Source organism: Prionailurus bengalensis, chromosome D2 (assembly GCF_016509475.1).
Source record: "Prionailurus bengalensis isolate Pbe53 chromosome D2, Fcat_Pben_1.1_paternal_pri, whole genome shotgun sequence".
NCBI lineage: Eukaryota > Metazoa > Chordata > Mammalia > Carnivora > Felidae > Prionailurus > Prionailurus bengalensis.
In genome coordinates this window covers 23,275,684-23,291,665 of record NC_057351.1, presented here as the reverse complement: position 1 = coordinate 23,291,665, position 15,982 = coordinate 23,275,684, and the positions used below count along the sequence as shown (strand labels likewise).

At 36.8% G+C, this 15,982-nt stretch overlaps 1 protein-coding gene across 1 annotated transcript in view; it reads right to left on the bottom strand.

The window, feature by feature from the left end:
• The window catches only part of ARID5B (AT-rich interaction domain 5B), a 181,667-nt gene that overhangs the window by 136,642 nt on the left and 29,043 nt on the right, over positions 1-15,982 (bottom strand). The window contains exon 3 of the mRNA XM_043596433.1: positions 13,167-13,392. Coding sequence (XP_043452368.1) covers positions 13,167-13,392 — 226 coding nt within the window. The remainder of the gene's footprint in view (positions 1-13,166; positions 13,393-15,982) is intronic.

The following is a 15,982-nucleotide window of genomic DNA, read 5'->3' as shown; positions in this document are numbered from 1 at the left end:
CGCAGTTAGTGTCTACTATACTGGACTGCACAGTTGTAGGCTGTTTAAGTAGCTGATAAGAGCAAGTTGTCAGACAGTGAGTGTCCACAGTAAGATCTTATTTTTAAAGCAAAACAATTTACACGCGCACACACACAAGATAACTGAAGCAGGAACCACCAAGTGTTAGTCACATGTAAATGTTAAGAGAAGGAGTAAAACTGGAAAGGAGGGGAAGAAGGACTCTTACTTTTGAATTTTTACATGTATTGTATAAATAGTACAATTATGGGGAAAAACAGTTTAAATTTTTACATGTATTATACACAAACAATTAAGGGGTTGCAGTCCCATCTTTTCTTTAAGTAGCGACAAATATAGTTACACTCTGAGAGTGGCAGGGACAGCTGAGACTCCTCTAGATGAGGACTACTAGCGAAGGGAAAGAATTAGAAGCCATGCTACATAAGGAATGTGGGATTGCGGCTGTTGGTGTTGGACCAGTAGAATGAAAAACTGGGGGCGGGGGCAGCTCCTTTCAAATATTGGAAACACTATCAAGGAAAAAGAAAATTTGATTTGTTGTCTGTTTTTACAAGAATACAATTAGTAACCACAGTATACCGTTAATATAATAGTGTGTACTATAAGCCATATATTTCAAGCTTAAGTCATCAAAAGTAATAATTTCTAACACAGAGATGATCAAAGATGGACTGGAATTGCCTCATAAGGTCATGAGTTCCCAACCGCTGAAAACAGTAAAAGGTCAACTAATCAAAATCTCAACAGAAGACACTTAAAAACTAGTAAGTTCAGGAAAGATGTCATAAGCAGAATCTTGTAACTAAATTATCAACTCTAAGATTTTATTATTCTCTGAAATTGATCATTATCCCAAGGGCAGGTGTGAGATATTACACATGTTTACCCGACATCCAATTTTCCTTTCCTTCCAAGAATGCTGGAGGATTATATATCCTAACCTCCTTAAAGTAAGACATGACCATGAAATTAATCTGAATGAGTAGTGAATTGTGAGTGGAAGTGATGTGTGTTACTTCATGTTACTACTGAGTGTAAACATTTAAACTCTAGCACATAGCTCTCCACCCCTCTGTTCCCCTTCCTATAAGCATGAAGCACCACTGTGGAGCCATCACAAGAGAGAAAATTTGTTATGTAGAGTCCTGTACACCACAATGAACTGTGTGCTTAAACAAGAAATAAACATTTGTCGTGTTGAGCCACCAAGACTTGGGAGATGTTTGTTACTGTAGCACAACACAGGCTGTCCTGATGAATACTGAAAATTCTTGCTCATGACCTTCAAGAGGAAACACACACAAAACCACGGCCTTCACAGCGTGGTTTGGTTTCTTTTGGAATAATTAGCTACCTCAAGGACAAACAGATTTCCAGTGTGGACCAGTCCACAAGCACACAAGCATCATACATTTATCTATACAAACCCAGTATACCACAAGAACAGCCAGTTCACAGCCAGAGAAGCAGCAGATGAGGCCAGTAACTCACATGTTTCACATGTGAGATCCCAAAGTACATTTGAACTCCTGGCATCAAATTTTCTAACCAACTAGAATCAGCTGCTCATTATGATCTAAGCATGATCAGAGGAAATAAAAGCAGATGGTTTGCAGGGCAATACACAGGTAAACACTAACCAAAAGAATTAAATTTCAAAACATCACCTTAAAAGCACTTCGAAATAATCCTCCAGGTTGTTTTGGACCCCTAGGAAACTGGGATCATGACTTACTTAACCCTGAATCAACTTCTGGGCCTTATAATAGATACTCCAATGTTTAGGAGTCAACCTGAATGAAGTCACATACTACTGTTATCTATTATCTAGGTATTCTTTTATGTTGCAATTGTCTACTTTACTTTCTGGGGGAGAAAACAGCATTTTGTAAGGTTTACTCTTCTAAAGGAAAGAGGAAACTAAACCAGCATTCTTGACCAAATGCTCCCACTGTATGCTTGGTGATTCTTCATATGTGATCTACTCTAATCTTCCCCAGTCCCGTGAGACAAGTATTGTTAACTGTTTCACAGATAAGCAATCAAAGCAGAAGTACAACTTTTAAGGTCATACAGCTTATGGAGCAAAAATTTGAATGTGAATCCAGATCTGTCTTATTTTAAAGTCTGCTCTACAATGGTTTAGTACAGTGGTGAAAAAGAAGCCAACCTAAAGTGGCAGCTTCTGTTTGCTCATTCTAAATCTTGGATTGAAAATATTAATACAAAACAATGTCAACTAAAAAAGCGTTCTCAATTAAAAAAAAAAAAAGGAAAGAAAGAAAAAAAAAAGACACCCATACAGAGGCTGCAAATGTGAGAAGCCTATATTTACACACAACCATCACGTGATGGGTAATTAGCCAGGTAACTATAGGTTTTTCTCTGCTTGAAAAGTATATGTTTCATCATGCTTTGAAATCTGCCTTATTATCAGCACTGCTATGAAAACAATGTTTTATTTCTTATCGAGTGAATAGGCCAGGCATGAAGCATTGTTTGTGTAGGGCCTAATAGAATAGTTTCTTTGTGAACCAAAGAAGTCGAATGGGTAGTTGGAAGGTGGAGAATATCCTCCATCATGATTAGCAAGTAACCATTTTAAGGTAGGTGAGGATTAAAACAGTGCAATTGCCCAGAATACAAAATATTAGATGCCATGCTAAAACCATCTCCTTAATAACCTGTCACCTAAAAAAAGACAGATTATGAACAAGCCGATAATAAAAAAAAGATAAGGCAGAGCAAGTCCAGTCTGGATTTGTTTATTTCCCCACACATTTTTGTGACTGCTATAATCCTGAAACATGTAAAATATTCCCTTGAGGAAGAGACGAATTAATAAATGCCAGCATTAATACATAAAATGTCTACACACAACAAATCCCTACAACCACACCAAAAATCCTCAGGCCAGCAGCTAGCTTCGAGCATGGTCAAAAGCTCTCTTAATAAGTTTCCTACAATAAGTCTACACATGGCTGACTACAAATTAAGCCAAAATAGTTAAAAGCGATATACCCTTCCCAAGCATATTGCTTCTCCTCCCAGGTACCAATGAGACAGCCCCTCTTCTAGAGGGTGTCATCCTAGGAAGTGCTGGAAAAGAAGTCAACCACTGTATGCACACAGGGATCCCAATTCGACTCGGAGCAGAGAACGCCAGAGATTTCAGAGGTTGATCATAAAAGTTGCATGTTTACTCAACCTAGGAGGTATAGCTTTGAAGTTAGAGTGCCTACACGATAGACCTAAGACTGTTATGGGGAAGATAAGAAAAAGATACTGCATTCTATTGCTCGTTACAGAGTAAGGAGCTTAGTAGGTGGTAGAGACACTAAGTGTGATAAGAGCTCTGTAAGCAGGGAAAATACTAAGAGCTGAATGTACAAGGGCTTTCGGGGCTTAAACTGAGTCCTAAAGAAGAGAATTTCTATAGGTAGAGAGTCCTGGAAGGGGCATTTCAAGAATGAGTGAAGGCATGAGCCACTCAAAGTGTACTGCAGAGATCGGGGGGTGGGAGGGTAGGTCCATGTTGTTAAAGAGAAAGAAGACCAAGCAGTTAGACAAGTTAGACTGAAGCAGGAGGTTTACATAAAGGAATAGGAGATAAGGGAGAGAGATAGGCTGTCTTAACATTCCAAGTGCACTTTGAGCTGGCAATTCCGCCTCTACAAATATATAAGGAGATAGTCATGGGTATGTGCAGAGCAACAAGAATTTCACAGAGTTTTGGGAAAACAGAAGTGTAACCAAAATGTCCAACCATAGAAACACCTCTATGATAAAACATTATGCAGGCAGGAAGAAACAGTGTGGACCCTTTTAGGACATGAAGGCACTGTCGCAACACATCTGTATGAATTTAAATCAGTGAGGCAAACATTAGATTTTGTTTTTATGGGGAAAAGGTATATGCATATGAATGGTCTCTGCATATATGATATCCACTGGCATATAGATATATCAAAGTGCTAACAGCAGTTAGTTCTGGGTGGGAGGGATGCAGCTTACATTTTTCTGCTTTTTGTTTGCAATGCCTGCATTTTCAATATGGATAGCATGGGTAATAATAAAAACAACAACAGTGAAAGTTATTTAATAAGAAAGAAAAGCACTGGATGCTTGCCGACAACATGGTACTTTATCCAGCAGGCATGAAGTTTTTGAAGAAAGGAGGGCTACAGGCTGAAAGCCAGTATTTTAAAAGGGTCAGAAGTATAAAAATGTTAAAAATTACTGAAAATTTAGAAAGCAAGTGGAGAGGTCCAAAGGAAGAAAGTTCGCGGCAAGGCACGGCTCTGGGATTTCAGGAAAGAAAGAAGGAAGGCTACTTCATCCCAGCATACTAACTGGAAACACACAAGGTGAGGCATCAGGAAACCCCGAAATGGCAGCACTGTTTGCTCAGCCCCTACTGTGCATGAAGCACTTCGTAAAGGCTTTGAAAACCCATCATTATTCCAGTCTGTCCTAAATAAATATATTTATTAAAACGGGGTAAGGGGCGCCTGGGTGGCTCAGTCGGTTAAGCATCCGACTTCGGCTCAGGTCATGATCTCACGTTTCGTGAGTTTGAGCCCCGGGTCGGGCTCTGTGCTGACAGCTCAGAGCCTGGAGCCTGCTTCCGATTCTGTGTCTCCCTCTCTCTCTGACCCTCCCCCAACTCATGCTCTGTCTCTCTGTGTCTCAAAAATAAATAAACGTTAAAAAAAAAATTAAAAAAAAAAAAAAAACGGGGTAAAAGTCCAAACCTCAGCTTTTCTCTGCAGTGACCTGCACAAACTACAGACTTAAACACATAATGCTGGAGGAGAGAAGGGGAGCGCATCTTTGACATTTAGGAAAATTAATGTTTTGCAATAAAACCTCACATTTCAAGTACTCTAAAAGATAAACGAGCTGTTTGGAAGAATCAGCATCAACACTAAAGAGAATTAAGTCTAAATGCCCCAATCAAATATCTGCTCACAAAACCCCCTGGAAAAGTCACATCAATTCACATGTAGGATGTATGTGCTTTGTGCTCCAAGGTGAGGCCATCGTGGTAGCAGCTATAATAACAGCCTGCAGTCAGTAACCATGCAGAGGCTCAATAGATGAGAGGTGGAAAGCAAACAGAAACATTTTAGGGTTACAAGAATAGGAGGAAAGCATTATGTATCTCCAGTTGGAAGGGGAACTGTTGAATCTAACCTCATTTTTAAAGCACATTAGAGGCACAGAGTCAATGTTGCACTCCTGTCACCAAATGCAAAAAGATTTATTGCTTCAAGTTCATCAATTCATCTATGATACCAGAAATTAACGAGTTTGCAAGAAGCTAAGTTTCCCTAGAAGACTTTCTCCAGTAGCCCCAGATATGTAACCAGGCTAAAGGGGATACATAAATACACACACACACACACACACACACACACACACTGTATATATATATATATATATATATATATATATATATATATGGCAAAGGACTCTGTGTCTCTGTGTGTGACCACACCTAAATTTCTTTCATCTTTTGTTATCTATCCTCAGATGGTGACCATCACAGATAGTTAATTGTGAAATTAACATTTCTTATTACTGAAATAATAAATAATGAAATCAGTGAAATAATAAAACAAAATTATGGGTTGACTGCTTTCCCCATCATGGTCTTTTTATCACAGCCATGACCACAGAGTATCTGATTAAAGACCAAATGCCAGAAGAACAGAAAATGAAAACAAATGAAAAAGCAAAAACAGCTGGAGTCCGGGAGAATGATAATTCATTCAACTAACACATATGATAATTTAGGGAATACTTCTTGGTCTTTATCTTATTTGATTGGAGCAGGTTAAACTAGCTGGACACCAAGCTGGTATTCAACTGTGGACCTTTATTGAGGCAAAACTCAACTGGGGCAAGTGCTACCTTAAATGCTATAGTACACAACTACAGGAACAACAGAAGCTAGAAAAGCACAGCACTGATTTTGAGCCACAGAGACTCCTGCCATCTTAGTTAACAATGATGTTCATTAGATAATAGTCTACACTTAATACTACTACAAAACCAAACTAAACCAAACCAAAACAAACCAACAACAACAAAAAAACCCAGGTGACTAAAATTCAGGAATAGTGGCTAAATAACATATTTTCCCTCCTTCTTGCTCTGAGAAGTAGAAGTCCAGACGATACAGCTGGTATTAGAGTCTCATATGTTAGTCAGTGCAGCCTGCCAAGCCTGAAGGATGTGTATCAGTCTCTGTTCCACTGGAAGCCGCCTCTCATTTTGGTCTAGGTTTCTCAGCACAGATGAGCTCATAAAACATAAATGGATAAGCAGGTGTAAAAGGACACCCAAAGTGGATCCTAAGATGAGTAACCAGGATGGTGAGAGATTTTAAAACCACATCCTGGGGAAAAACTGAAAAAAATTGGGATTGTTCAGCCAAATAAACACTAATATTAGAGTATATATATAATAATAATATAATAATAGGGATTGAGAACTATTTCAAGGAAAGGGGAGAAGAAACATCAACGACACCAATGTCCAGCCTAACGACTCTCTGAAGAGCTAGAAAAAACCATGAGTTTCTTACCTTGTTCATGCATTGTAGCCAAGAGGTGAATACTGGTAACCTGAATACTAAAAATAGCACTGAAATTTCCAATTTCATGTTTTTCCCCCTACTTTTGCCCCAAGATCTCCAATTTTAAAAGAATAAACTCTTAAATTCTACAAATTTCTCTTCTATTGACTACCCATCTTCAGTCCATTATCAAGAGAAGATAGGAATCTGGAATTCTAAAAAGCATTCATAATTCTAGAAAACACTAGAAGATGCACAAGTCAACAGAAATTCTAAATGAAATGGTCTTAACTTGGAATGAGCCTTCATGAATGATGGCAACACGAATATCTAGACAGCAATATCCATGACTAGCTGCTGACTGGTTTGCACATGGTTAGATTTTGCAGACTTCCTTTCCAGCAGGAACAGCTAAGATGGCTAAGTGCAGACAAAATACATGACTGTCATTTTTTCAAGACACTTCTTACACACACATTCTACCATTACTGCAGGACAACGTTCAACTATTTGATTACGTGGGCAAGCTGAATTTTAACGTTGAAATGAAATGAAGTAATCTCCCTGATGTCTTCCTAGATCCATAGAAAATATCCCATCATTAAGTTGTTCTAAAGCTTTGAACATCTTGGATACAGATTCTTGGAAGTATGAACTCACTCCTGTCAAAGGTCCTTTGGGCTGTCACTTTACAGTGGCATGAAGTAACCTTGAGGAAACAGCCATGTTGGCCCTTTGACAGCATACTTCTCTAGTGTTAACTGTGCCATGATGGGTTTCTTTAAAGAATGCGTGGTTCACACAACAATACTGTCAGAAGGCCTTGTGAGAAAATCCTTTAGAAAGTACCTTTACAAATTTCTGATAGGGTCCATATGTAATTGATTTCTATTTTGAACTCAAGGCTACTATAAAGGCCAGATCTGTTTCAGTGAAGGGGTCCTTCCGTAGGGATTCCTTATGATATTCATGAATAGAAAAATTCAACAATATACCATCTAAGAAACTTCACAAGTTTCTACCTTAGGGAAAACAGTACAGCTAACCCAGCAATGGAAGTTAAAACGTAAACAGCAAATATGTACATAAGACTGTTTAATAAATATACGAAGTTTACATCTAAGAACGAAGGAAAGAGGAAGGAAGGAAAGGACTGTCTTAATAATTAGCATGTCTTCAATCCTAGCAAGTTCCTTAGATGTATCAGGTGAAAATTCCTCATTATGGTAAACCATCAGCACCTTACCATGCTTCATAATGCAGACATTTAAACTGTTTTCTTCCAATGCAGAATAAGAATCATGACCCAATCCACACCCTTGGAAGCAGCTTGACACATCAAACTCAAAAGTGATCTGAAATAACCATTTGAAACACAAGGCTTCCAAGATTTCCAAGCAGTATAGTTAATTTCTAACTAAAAGTACTAGAGAAGTCATTTATACTACTGGGCACTTAACGGCCCAGTTTATTTTGACAAAATTTTCAAAAGGAAAAAAGTTATACAACATAAAAAAAATCTATATGTAAAGAAACTTACAAATACATACATATATTTTATATTTAATATACACATAATTTATATGTACATATATACATATGTACATGTATACATAATGTATATACATAGTATATATTTATAATATATATATACTTAATATATATTATATATTCAACATATAATATATATACATTATATATACACACATAATTTATATACATTTATACATATACACATAATATATATTTAATATATAATATGTAATCTACTTAATATGTAATATATGTGCATATTACATATACACAATATATACACATTATATATAATATATAAGTAAATACATATATAATATATATTATATATAATATATTAAAGCAAAGACCAGAAGGATTTTAATAACCGTCTTCTATTGAGGCAGACAGTAATGAGAATAAATCCTGCCCTAAACACTAGACCACATGATTCAGGAAGTTCAAAAGGGACAAATAAACTAATATCATACCACATAGCTCCCTATCATATAGAACCTCCTTCTCACAGTAACATGGTGAAAATACTAGGACTTCAGTATCACAAATGCTGCCATTGACACTAACTAATTAGTCCCCAGTTGACCTTCTCAAAAATCAAGGGAGATAAAGCAAGGTACACACTATTACACCGATTTTACATCCAAGGAACCTGAAGGCACAAACACCTGCTGACTGTTCCAGGGAGTGACAGATCTACAGGACAAGTAGAGCCAAGAGTCTCCTGACCTCCCATCCACTGCTCTTTCAACCACCATGCTGTTTATTCCCCAGAGTACAGTAAAATCCAAGCACCAGAAGGGACAGGGGAAGCCACACTTTCTCAATCTGATGGGCCTTTAGAAACAGAAATTGAACTGAGGGAACCCCCATCATTAAATTCAGCTGTACCCACACCCACATCCTTTGGTCTCTCTTCTCAATTTCAGCTCAGATGCTTCTATCTTTTCTTTCTTTTTCTAGAGACACATTTGGAGATGAAACCATTTATAACTGCCCATCCACAGACAGTTTGTGGCAGCATAATTGACAATGAGTCTGCTGCAAAAAAATAAAAATGCTGTTTTAATAACCTTGGCCTAAAATACATTCTGTTGTATGCCTCAAAGGGTTTCAATAAAAAGTCAACCTGTAGAGACATATTTTCTTGGCTTAAACAACAATCCAAAGCATATAAATGTAGTCCAACTATAATGACATATTTATAGGCCAATAAAGCTTACTCTGCAGCTTTCATACTTCACTTAAAGGAACTCTGTAAGAAGCAGTGTTATATAAAATAATTTGATTTTTTTTCAAACTATAGCCCAAGGAATAAAAAATGCAAGTTTGCTATGTTTAACTGATAGTGTTTATATTCCTTAGTTGCTAAAAATTTCGTAAAATGAAATAATTCTTCATTTGACTACTTCCAACTGCCATACCAAATATGGGTATCAAGTCCACTTTATTACAAAAGCTAAGTACTGTAATTCTAAAGACAAAAATAAATAACTAGAAGCTTGTGTAGTGAATGATTTAATCAACCCGATTCTTCTGGAAAAACAGGTTCCTGTGTTCGTTATGCTTATGAATAATACATTCCTTAACCCTTCTATTTTAACACAGTTCTTTCTTCTTTTTTTTCTTTTTCTATAAACTTCAGTATGAAACTGACAGAAGGTAAAACATCTCACTGAGTAAAGTCATAATTTGAATTGGTTTCATAGTGAACTTTCTTTCTTTGAAAAGGACAAAGAGGAGGGAAGGGGACGAAGGCGCTGCAACACATCTCAGGAGTGTTTTTGAAGATTGTTGTCTTTCCCACTACCTAGATGTGTCATGTTATCACCAGCCATTTAGAGTCTTAAACGAAAACTGCAGAGATTTTGTAAAAAGCAAACATGATATCCACAAATATTGTCCTTAAAGGGGAAGGGGATAAAAAAAAAATAAGAACTGTGGTTTGAATCAGAGCAGTTATTGGAAGCTGCCATTTGGGGCAGAGTTTCTCTTTGCGGAGTATTAATTTGTTGGCAGACACACATTTGTGAGAACATTCTTGTTTTTTTTACTATTCAGAGAGGGACAGGAAGTGACACAAACCAGGATTAAAGGGAGCTTATTCTACCTAAACGTTGAGCAAGAAGAGTTCCTTAATTAGCTTTTAGATGGTAGAATCCCTTCTTTAAGAGTCAACTTAATTAGTATGTTGTTATTGATGTTTTAACGTGATGAAATACTTCAGTTAAAAAAATAACGTACTGGAGTTTTATTTTAGCCACAGAAAGGTGAGATCTTTCCATTCTTTGCTTACTTCCACCAGAAAAAAAAAAGGGGGGGTCTTAAGTAATCTCAGAGTTCATCTTCTTTCTTTGGTAAGAACAATGAGGAGTTGGAAGTGTTCTACAGAAGGAAAAACCTAATAAGTGTGTGAACTTCCATTAACAATGTGGTATTGGAAGTGGTTTCAGTGTGGCCAAGAGAAAGAGAGATAAGAAAACCACTGTGCAGAAAGAAAAGTACAGACAACAAATATTTTGATGTTGCAGACAGAGAAAGGAAGAGGTTGAAGAGAAAGTTGCTGGGACAGGAATGCGTACAGCAAATGACACCCCCTATCTCCCCAATATAAATCCTAACAATGTAGACTTGTAAACCTTAGATCAGGCAGATAATGGAAACTCATTACATTAAGGAAAGTTTTTGTTTCTCTTTCCACATTATTACAACACAGTGTGCATTCCAATTACAAAAGCTATTTGTCTCAAATTCCCCACAGTTCATACCAACTGAGTAGAATTTCAAGGCCCCAAATTCTATCCTTAAAGGGGTATTTTACATTAAAAAACAAAGAAAGGAAAAGTACATGGTGTTTCTTGTTCACCAGAGGAGAGCCTCCCAATCAAATATCCTGTTGATTATTTTCCCTTCTTCAGCACTAATTGTAGTGCTGTTCCCAAATGAGACCAAAAAAAAAAAAAAAAAAAAAAAAAAAAAAAAAAAAAAAATTAGAATCACCTAGAAAGTCTTTTATCAGTACACATTCCTTGGCCTTGTCTCAATCTCACTGAATGAAGAATTTGGGGAAGCTGGACTTAGCAATCAGTATTATTTTCAAAATTCCCCTGGTGAGTCTAATGAACAGCTAGAGTTAAAACACCACTAAGTAATTTGAATATTCACCATAAATCAATTTCTTCTGAAATCAGTTATTAAAAAATAGGTCATGGACATTTTTTAGAATTCACTAAGATCAAACCCTCTAAATCTTTTGTTAGAATTAAGATATTGAGTTTCTTTTCATATTCATTAATAAACTATCAATTTTAAACAGAAAACAGTTCCACTATAAATACTCTTGTTTATATGTGCAACAAGAAGCTTAACCATCTACACATCCTTTTGTCCCCTGTGGGTTTCCTGTTTAGTTTTTTATTAGTAACAGTATATTCCATAACTAAAAAAAAAAAAAAATCAAACGAACAAAAGAAACATTTTAATGTTAAGGAAAACATAAGACAATAGCAATACAACTTAGATCATACATTAGGAAAAGAATACAACAGATGTATTATTATTCAGCATTAGCACAGGTCAGAAGACTGGTCATTTGTGTGTTCATAAAATTGGGACGTGTAACAGAATATATAGGAAGTTTAAGAAATCAATTTATTGGCTTTAAAATAAAACCACCAGATTAAATAATTTTCTCTAAATGTACACGACAGGCCGCCATGTCCAAAATATTACTGCCTGACATCTACCAAAAGATGACAGGAAACTGTTGGTCATTGATTCAAACTGCAAGAAAATATTAATATGAGTCCCAAAGCACAGTACAGCTCATCACAAATCAGAATCCCATGAAAGACAGTTACTGTTGTTATGTAGTCTCTTTATGCCAATTAAATAAATTGTCTAGGTTTGTTGTAATAGTTAAATCCTAGGTTAAAAAAAAAACAGGAAGTTGTCACATTAAGGCATAAAATAGGGCTATGAAAATCAGCATTGTGCCAGAATGAAAGAAATAGATGCCTTAATATGTTAAAAGTGAAGTTCCTCTTTGCCTAAAGAGGAAATAACGAGTCTAAATCAGAGGTCAACAACTTTGGTCTTGAGCAATGTTAGAAGAGTAAGCCACTGAATGCCAGAGGGACGTACAAACAAGAGGAAAAAAAAAAAACAAAACACAAGAAAAGGGCACAAAAAGGCACTGGAGAAGAAACTGTTAAGAAAAAGCAATAGAATTAATTATGGAGCCCCTCCTATATACCAGTCATCACGGTCCGAAACCCTTTGTATCTTACATCTCAGTGACCCTGTAAAGTTCTCATATTTTTCACATAGGGAAACTGAGGCTAGGAGGTTAAACAAATTGCCCAGAAAACACGGCTAATAAGCAGGAGAGTCAGGATTCGAACACTAATTAGAATAACTACTCCAAATCTCAAGTTCTCCTTTAAACTCATAGTGGAATAAGGGAGGGAAGGAAAGAAAAAAATACGTTCATGGTGATCTCCGAATGCTAAAAGCAGGGAAACCTATGCCATGAGTCGCCAACCAGTGGCTTCCCCGCATTGACACTGCTCTCCTGCTCCACATGAAGTCACTCGCCTCTCTTCCTCACTTCATTTTCCACCCAACATGAAAACATGAAATTCTGACATGGTATTAATAGATGTCATACTATCTACTTAGAACAAATATTTAAACTCTTGACTAGTTCTATTTCAGCTGTCCTAGTTAAGTCTCACGCCTTGACACCATGTGGAAGCTGCCTGAGGTCACGTGTGCTATCCCCCAGGTTCTAGCACAGGGCTCCACGCCAAGAAGGCCCTGTGATCCGGCAGGTAACACCCATCCCTTACACACCCAGACTACGTGCCCATAAGGTGTTCCGAGGACCCTTTGAGGCTAAAGAAATTTTATATGTAAAATTATATATATGGCAGGATTTCCAGAAAAGTCTATGACCAAGAAAAAAAAAAAAAAAGTAGGTTACTGTATCCGCCCACACGTTAGATTTGGAAGTACAAATTCTATTTACCAAGGTCAGCTTTTTCCTTGAGAACATCTTTGAAGTTGAGCCCACTGTTGAGGGTTGACTGCCTGTACTTGAGCAGGGCTTCTTTCTGTCCATTCCTTCCCAAGGCCTCGGTTTTCACCGACCCAGCCTGGAGGCCACACCTCCACTTGGAGAAATCGGAATGTACCCACTTGACCAGGTCTTCAAGCTTCACGATTACCTTTTCGGAAACAGCAATGACTTCATCCTACAAGAGGTGGTCAGGAGAGAACAAAACTATTATTGGTGGTTGAGAGGCAAATGACAAATTTTCAACAAAGCCCATCTGAAATACCATTTGAGTGGTTTAGCCCTACACGAGCAAGCAATGTGTTTTTTGGTGACAGAGTATCTTCAATAGCTCGCTTCATTTCAATGGGTTTTCACTGCTAGCTGTCTAGTTGAAAAATAATTTATAAGATATATTTATTATATGATTAGAGCAGTAATTCTGATAGCTATTTTTAATGCTAGCTGCCAAAGCCCATGCTGTCTATCTGACCACTCAGGTGAAAGCTAATTTTTAGGTGCAGTTAATTGCAAAAGTAAAAAGCGAGAACTAGGTGACTAATGGTTAGCCTGTCTCTATATAAATGGTCTAAGTAAATCTGGGATTCTTGGAACTCTGACTCACCCCCAAATTCCTATGTTTATGGTACATTTTCCCTTGGCTTATACACAAATATTGAATTTAACTTTTGTCCTAAAAATTAAATAAAACTGTGATGTAATCCCAAAAGAAATACTTCATAAATGTTATGTGCTTCCCACTGAAAGAAACTTACACATTCTCATGTTTCTTAAAAACTTTGTAAGTTGAGAAATGAACTGATTTTTTTTCTTTTAATACATATGGGGTAAGAAGAGAGAGGGTGAGTGAGGAGAAAGCCTTTGAATCTAAGAAAAGTAGTTGAAACTTAAGTTTCTCCTATGGATCATAAATTTGAATTTTAAGCATCCCTAATTGCTTCCAGGAAACAACCAACTTTTCTGACTCAGAATTAATTTAGCAAGATATTTAATAGAGATCCATCCATGGAGCAAAGGAAGGCCTCTCCTACCCAAAGATTCCTTGGAAAAAGCTTAAGAAGATCATCTCACTGGGTTTTAAGTTAAATTATTTGAAGCATTTGACATTTCAACTTGAACTGACTTCTTTCATTTCTTTTACTTCACATTTCTGAAGAAAAGCTTAGCTGTGAAAACCCCTAAGCTTACAAAATCTTAGAAATATTTTTGACAAACAACAACAGGAAGATGTCTCTAAGCTATTAAACAAAAGGAATTCACAAGTGATTTTGGCTAATTTTGCTGTTAAACATGACTCTTTCCTCCTTCCCACCCCCCACCTCCACACACACACACACACACACACACACACACACACACAGTACTGCACACGTTACTCCAAAGCAAACAAAAAAGGGTTTATTAAGATAAGCTTCACACAATGAGAAACCCTGGATTTCATTTTTAAAAATGTTTTAAGGTAGGATCTAAAATTTCACTTTTCCTCATCCAGTTCCAAGCTGCTTCTGAGAACAAAGTTTGTTAGGCAGCAGCAAAATAAATACTCTATCAAAAATGAAAAGTAAAACTTTCGTAATGGAGTCCTTTCTCTTATCATGATTAAATATGAACTTCCCCTGAATGGGACCCAAAGTGGAAACTGTTTTTATCCTTTGCTCCTGAAAAAAAAATTCAATACTTTATAAACAATGGGGCATATTACAAAGTACCATTTCAATGGATGATTTCACTCAGATTCACTACACCATCCTCTTGAAATAAAAGATCTGTAGTTGTCACGCATTTTATAGCTATTACATGGTGATTATTAAATGTCAGAATGAAAATTCAGGCTGGATATTGTTTCAAAGCATATGGGAACAGCTTCTGGACAGGGCACACCAGAAATCAAGTTTAGAATATACTGAAAATAATTAAGTATCATGGTATAGAAGACTCAACATTGGCAAAGATGGAATTTGGCAACAATGTTACCAAATATGGTTCCTTAGAAGAGACAAGTTTGGAGATGAGTGTTATTTTCAAATAGCGCTATGATCAAATGATTATCATGTCAATTACCAGTTGCTTCAGATCTTTTCCAAGAAATGGCATGACTAGCGCTGGCTGGCTTACAACGCCCGCCAAACAAACAGTTTATTAACCAAGAGAAAATACAATCCTTATGATGTCATTGATGAATAAACCCATCTTTCAAGATTCAGTCTATAGATTTTATTCTTCCTCCTTTTCTCTCTCTCAGAAACAGACTTTATGAATATACACACATATATAAAAACAAATGCAGGAATTCACATAAACACACATAAGCCATAAACCCAAGTTTGGATTAATTGTGAAACCACCAGTATGTTTTACTGTGGATTCACAGAGAAACTGGCCCTGCAACATTGTCAAATGCCAGGATTTAGAAGGAAATCTGATAAGCGGAGGAGGGGGAAGCAGCAGACCAGCCCAAAAAACAAAACAGCTAACATATATATAGAAAATGTCTCAGGAAACATTGCTTTGTACACACAATGGCATAAATCACATGTTCGTATTTACTATTCTGAGCAAGCTTTGACTAAAGTTCTTAATACACGCCGTTCTCGGGCAAGCCTCTATGTCTAAGAAAAGAATTTCAATAAGCTCATCTCATGATTACATTAGCTCTCTGCAAACCGAGAATTAGCACTGGATAAATATTGCTGATTTACTCTAATACAACACAAAAGGAACACAAAGAAATACACTTTGTTATTCTATTAATGTACCTTGGCTTTTCA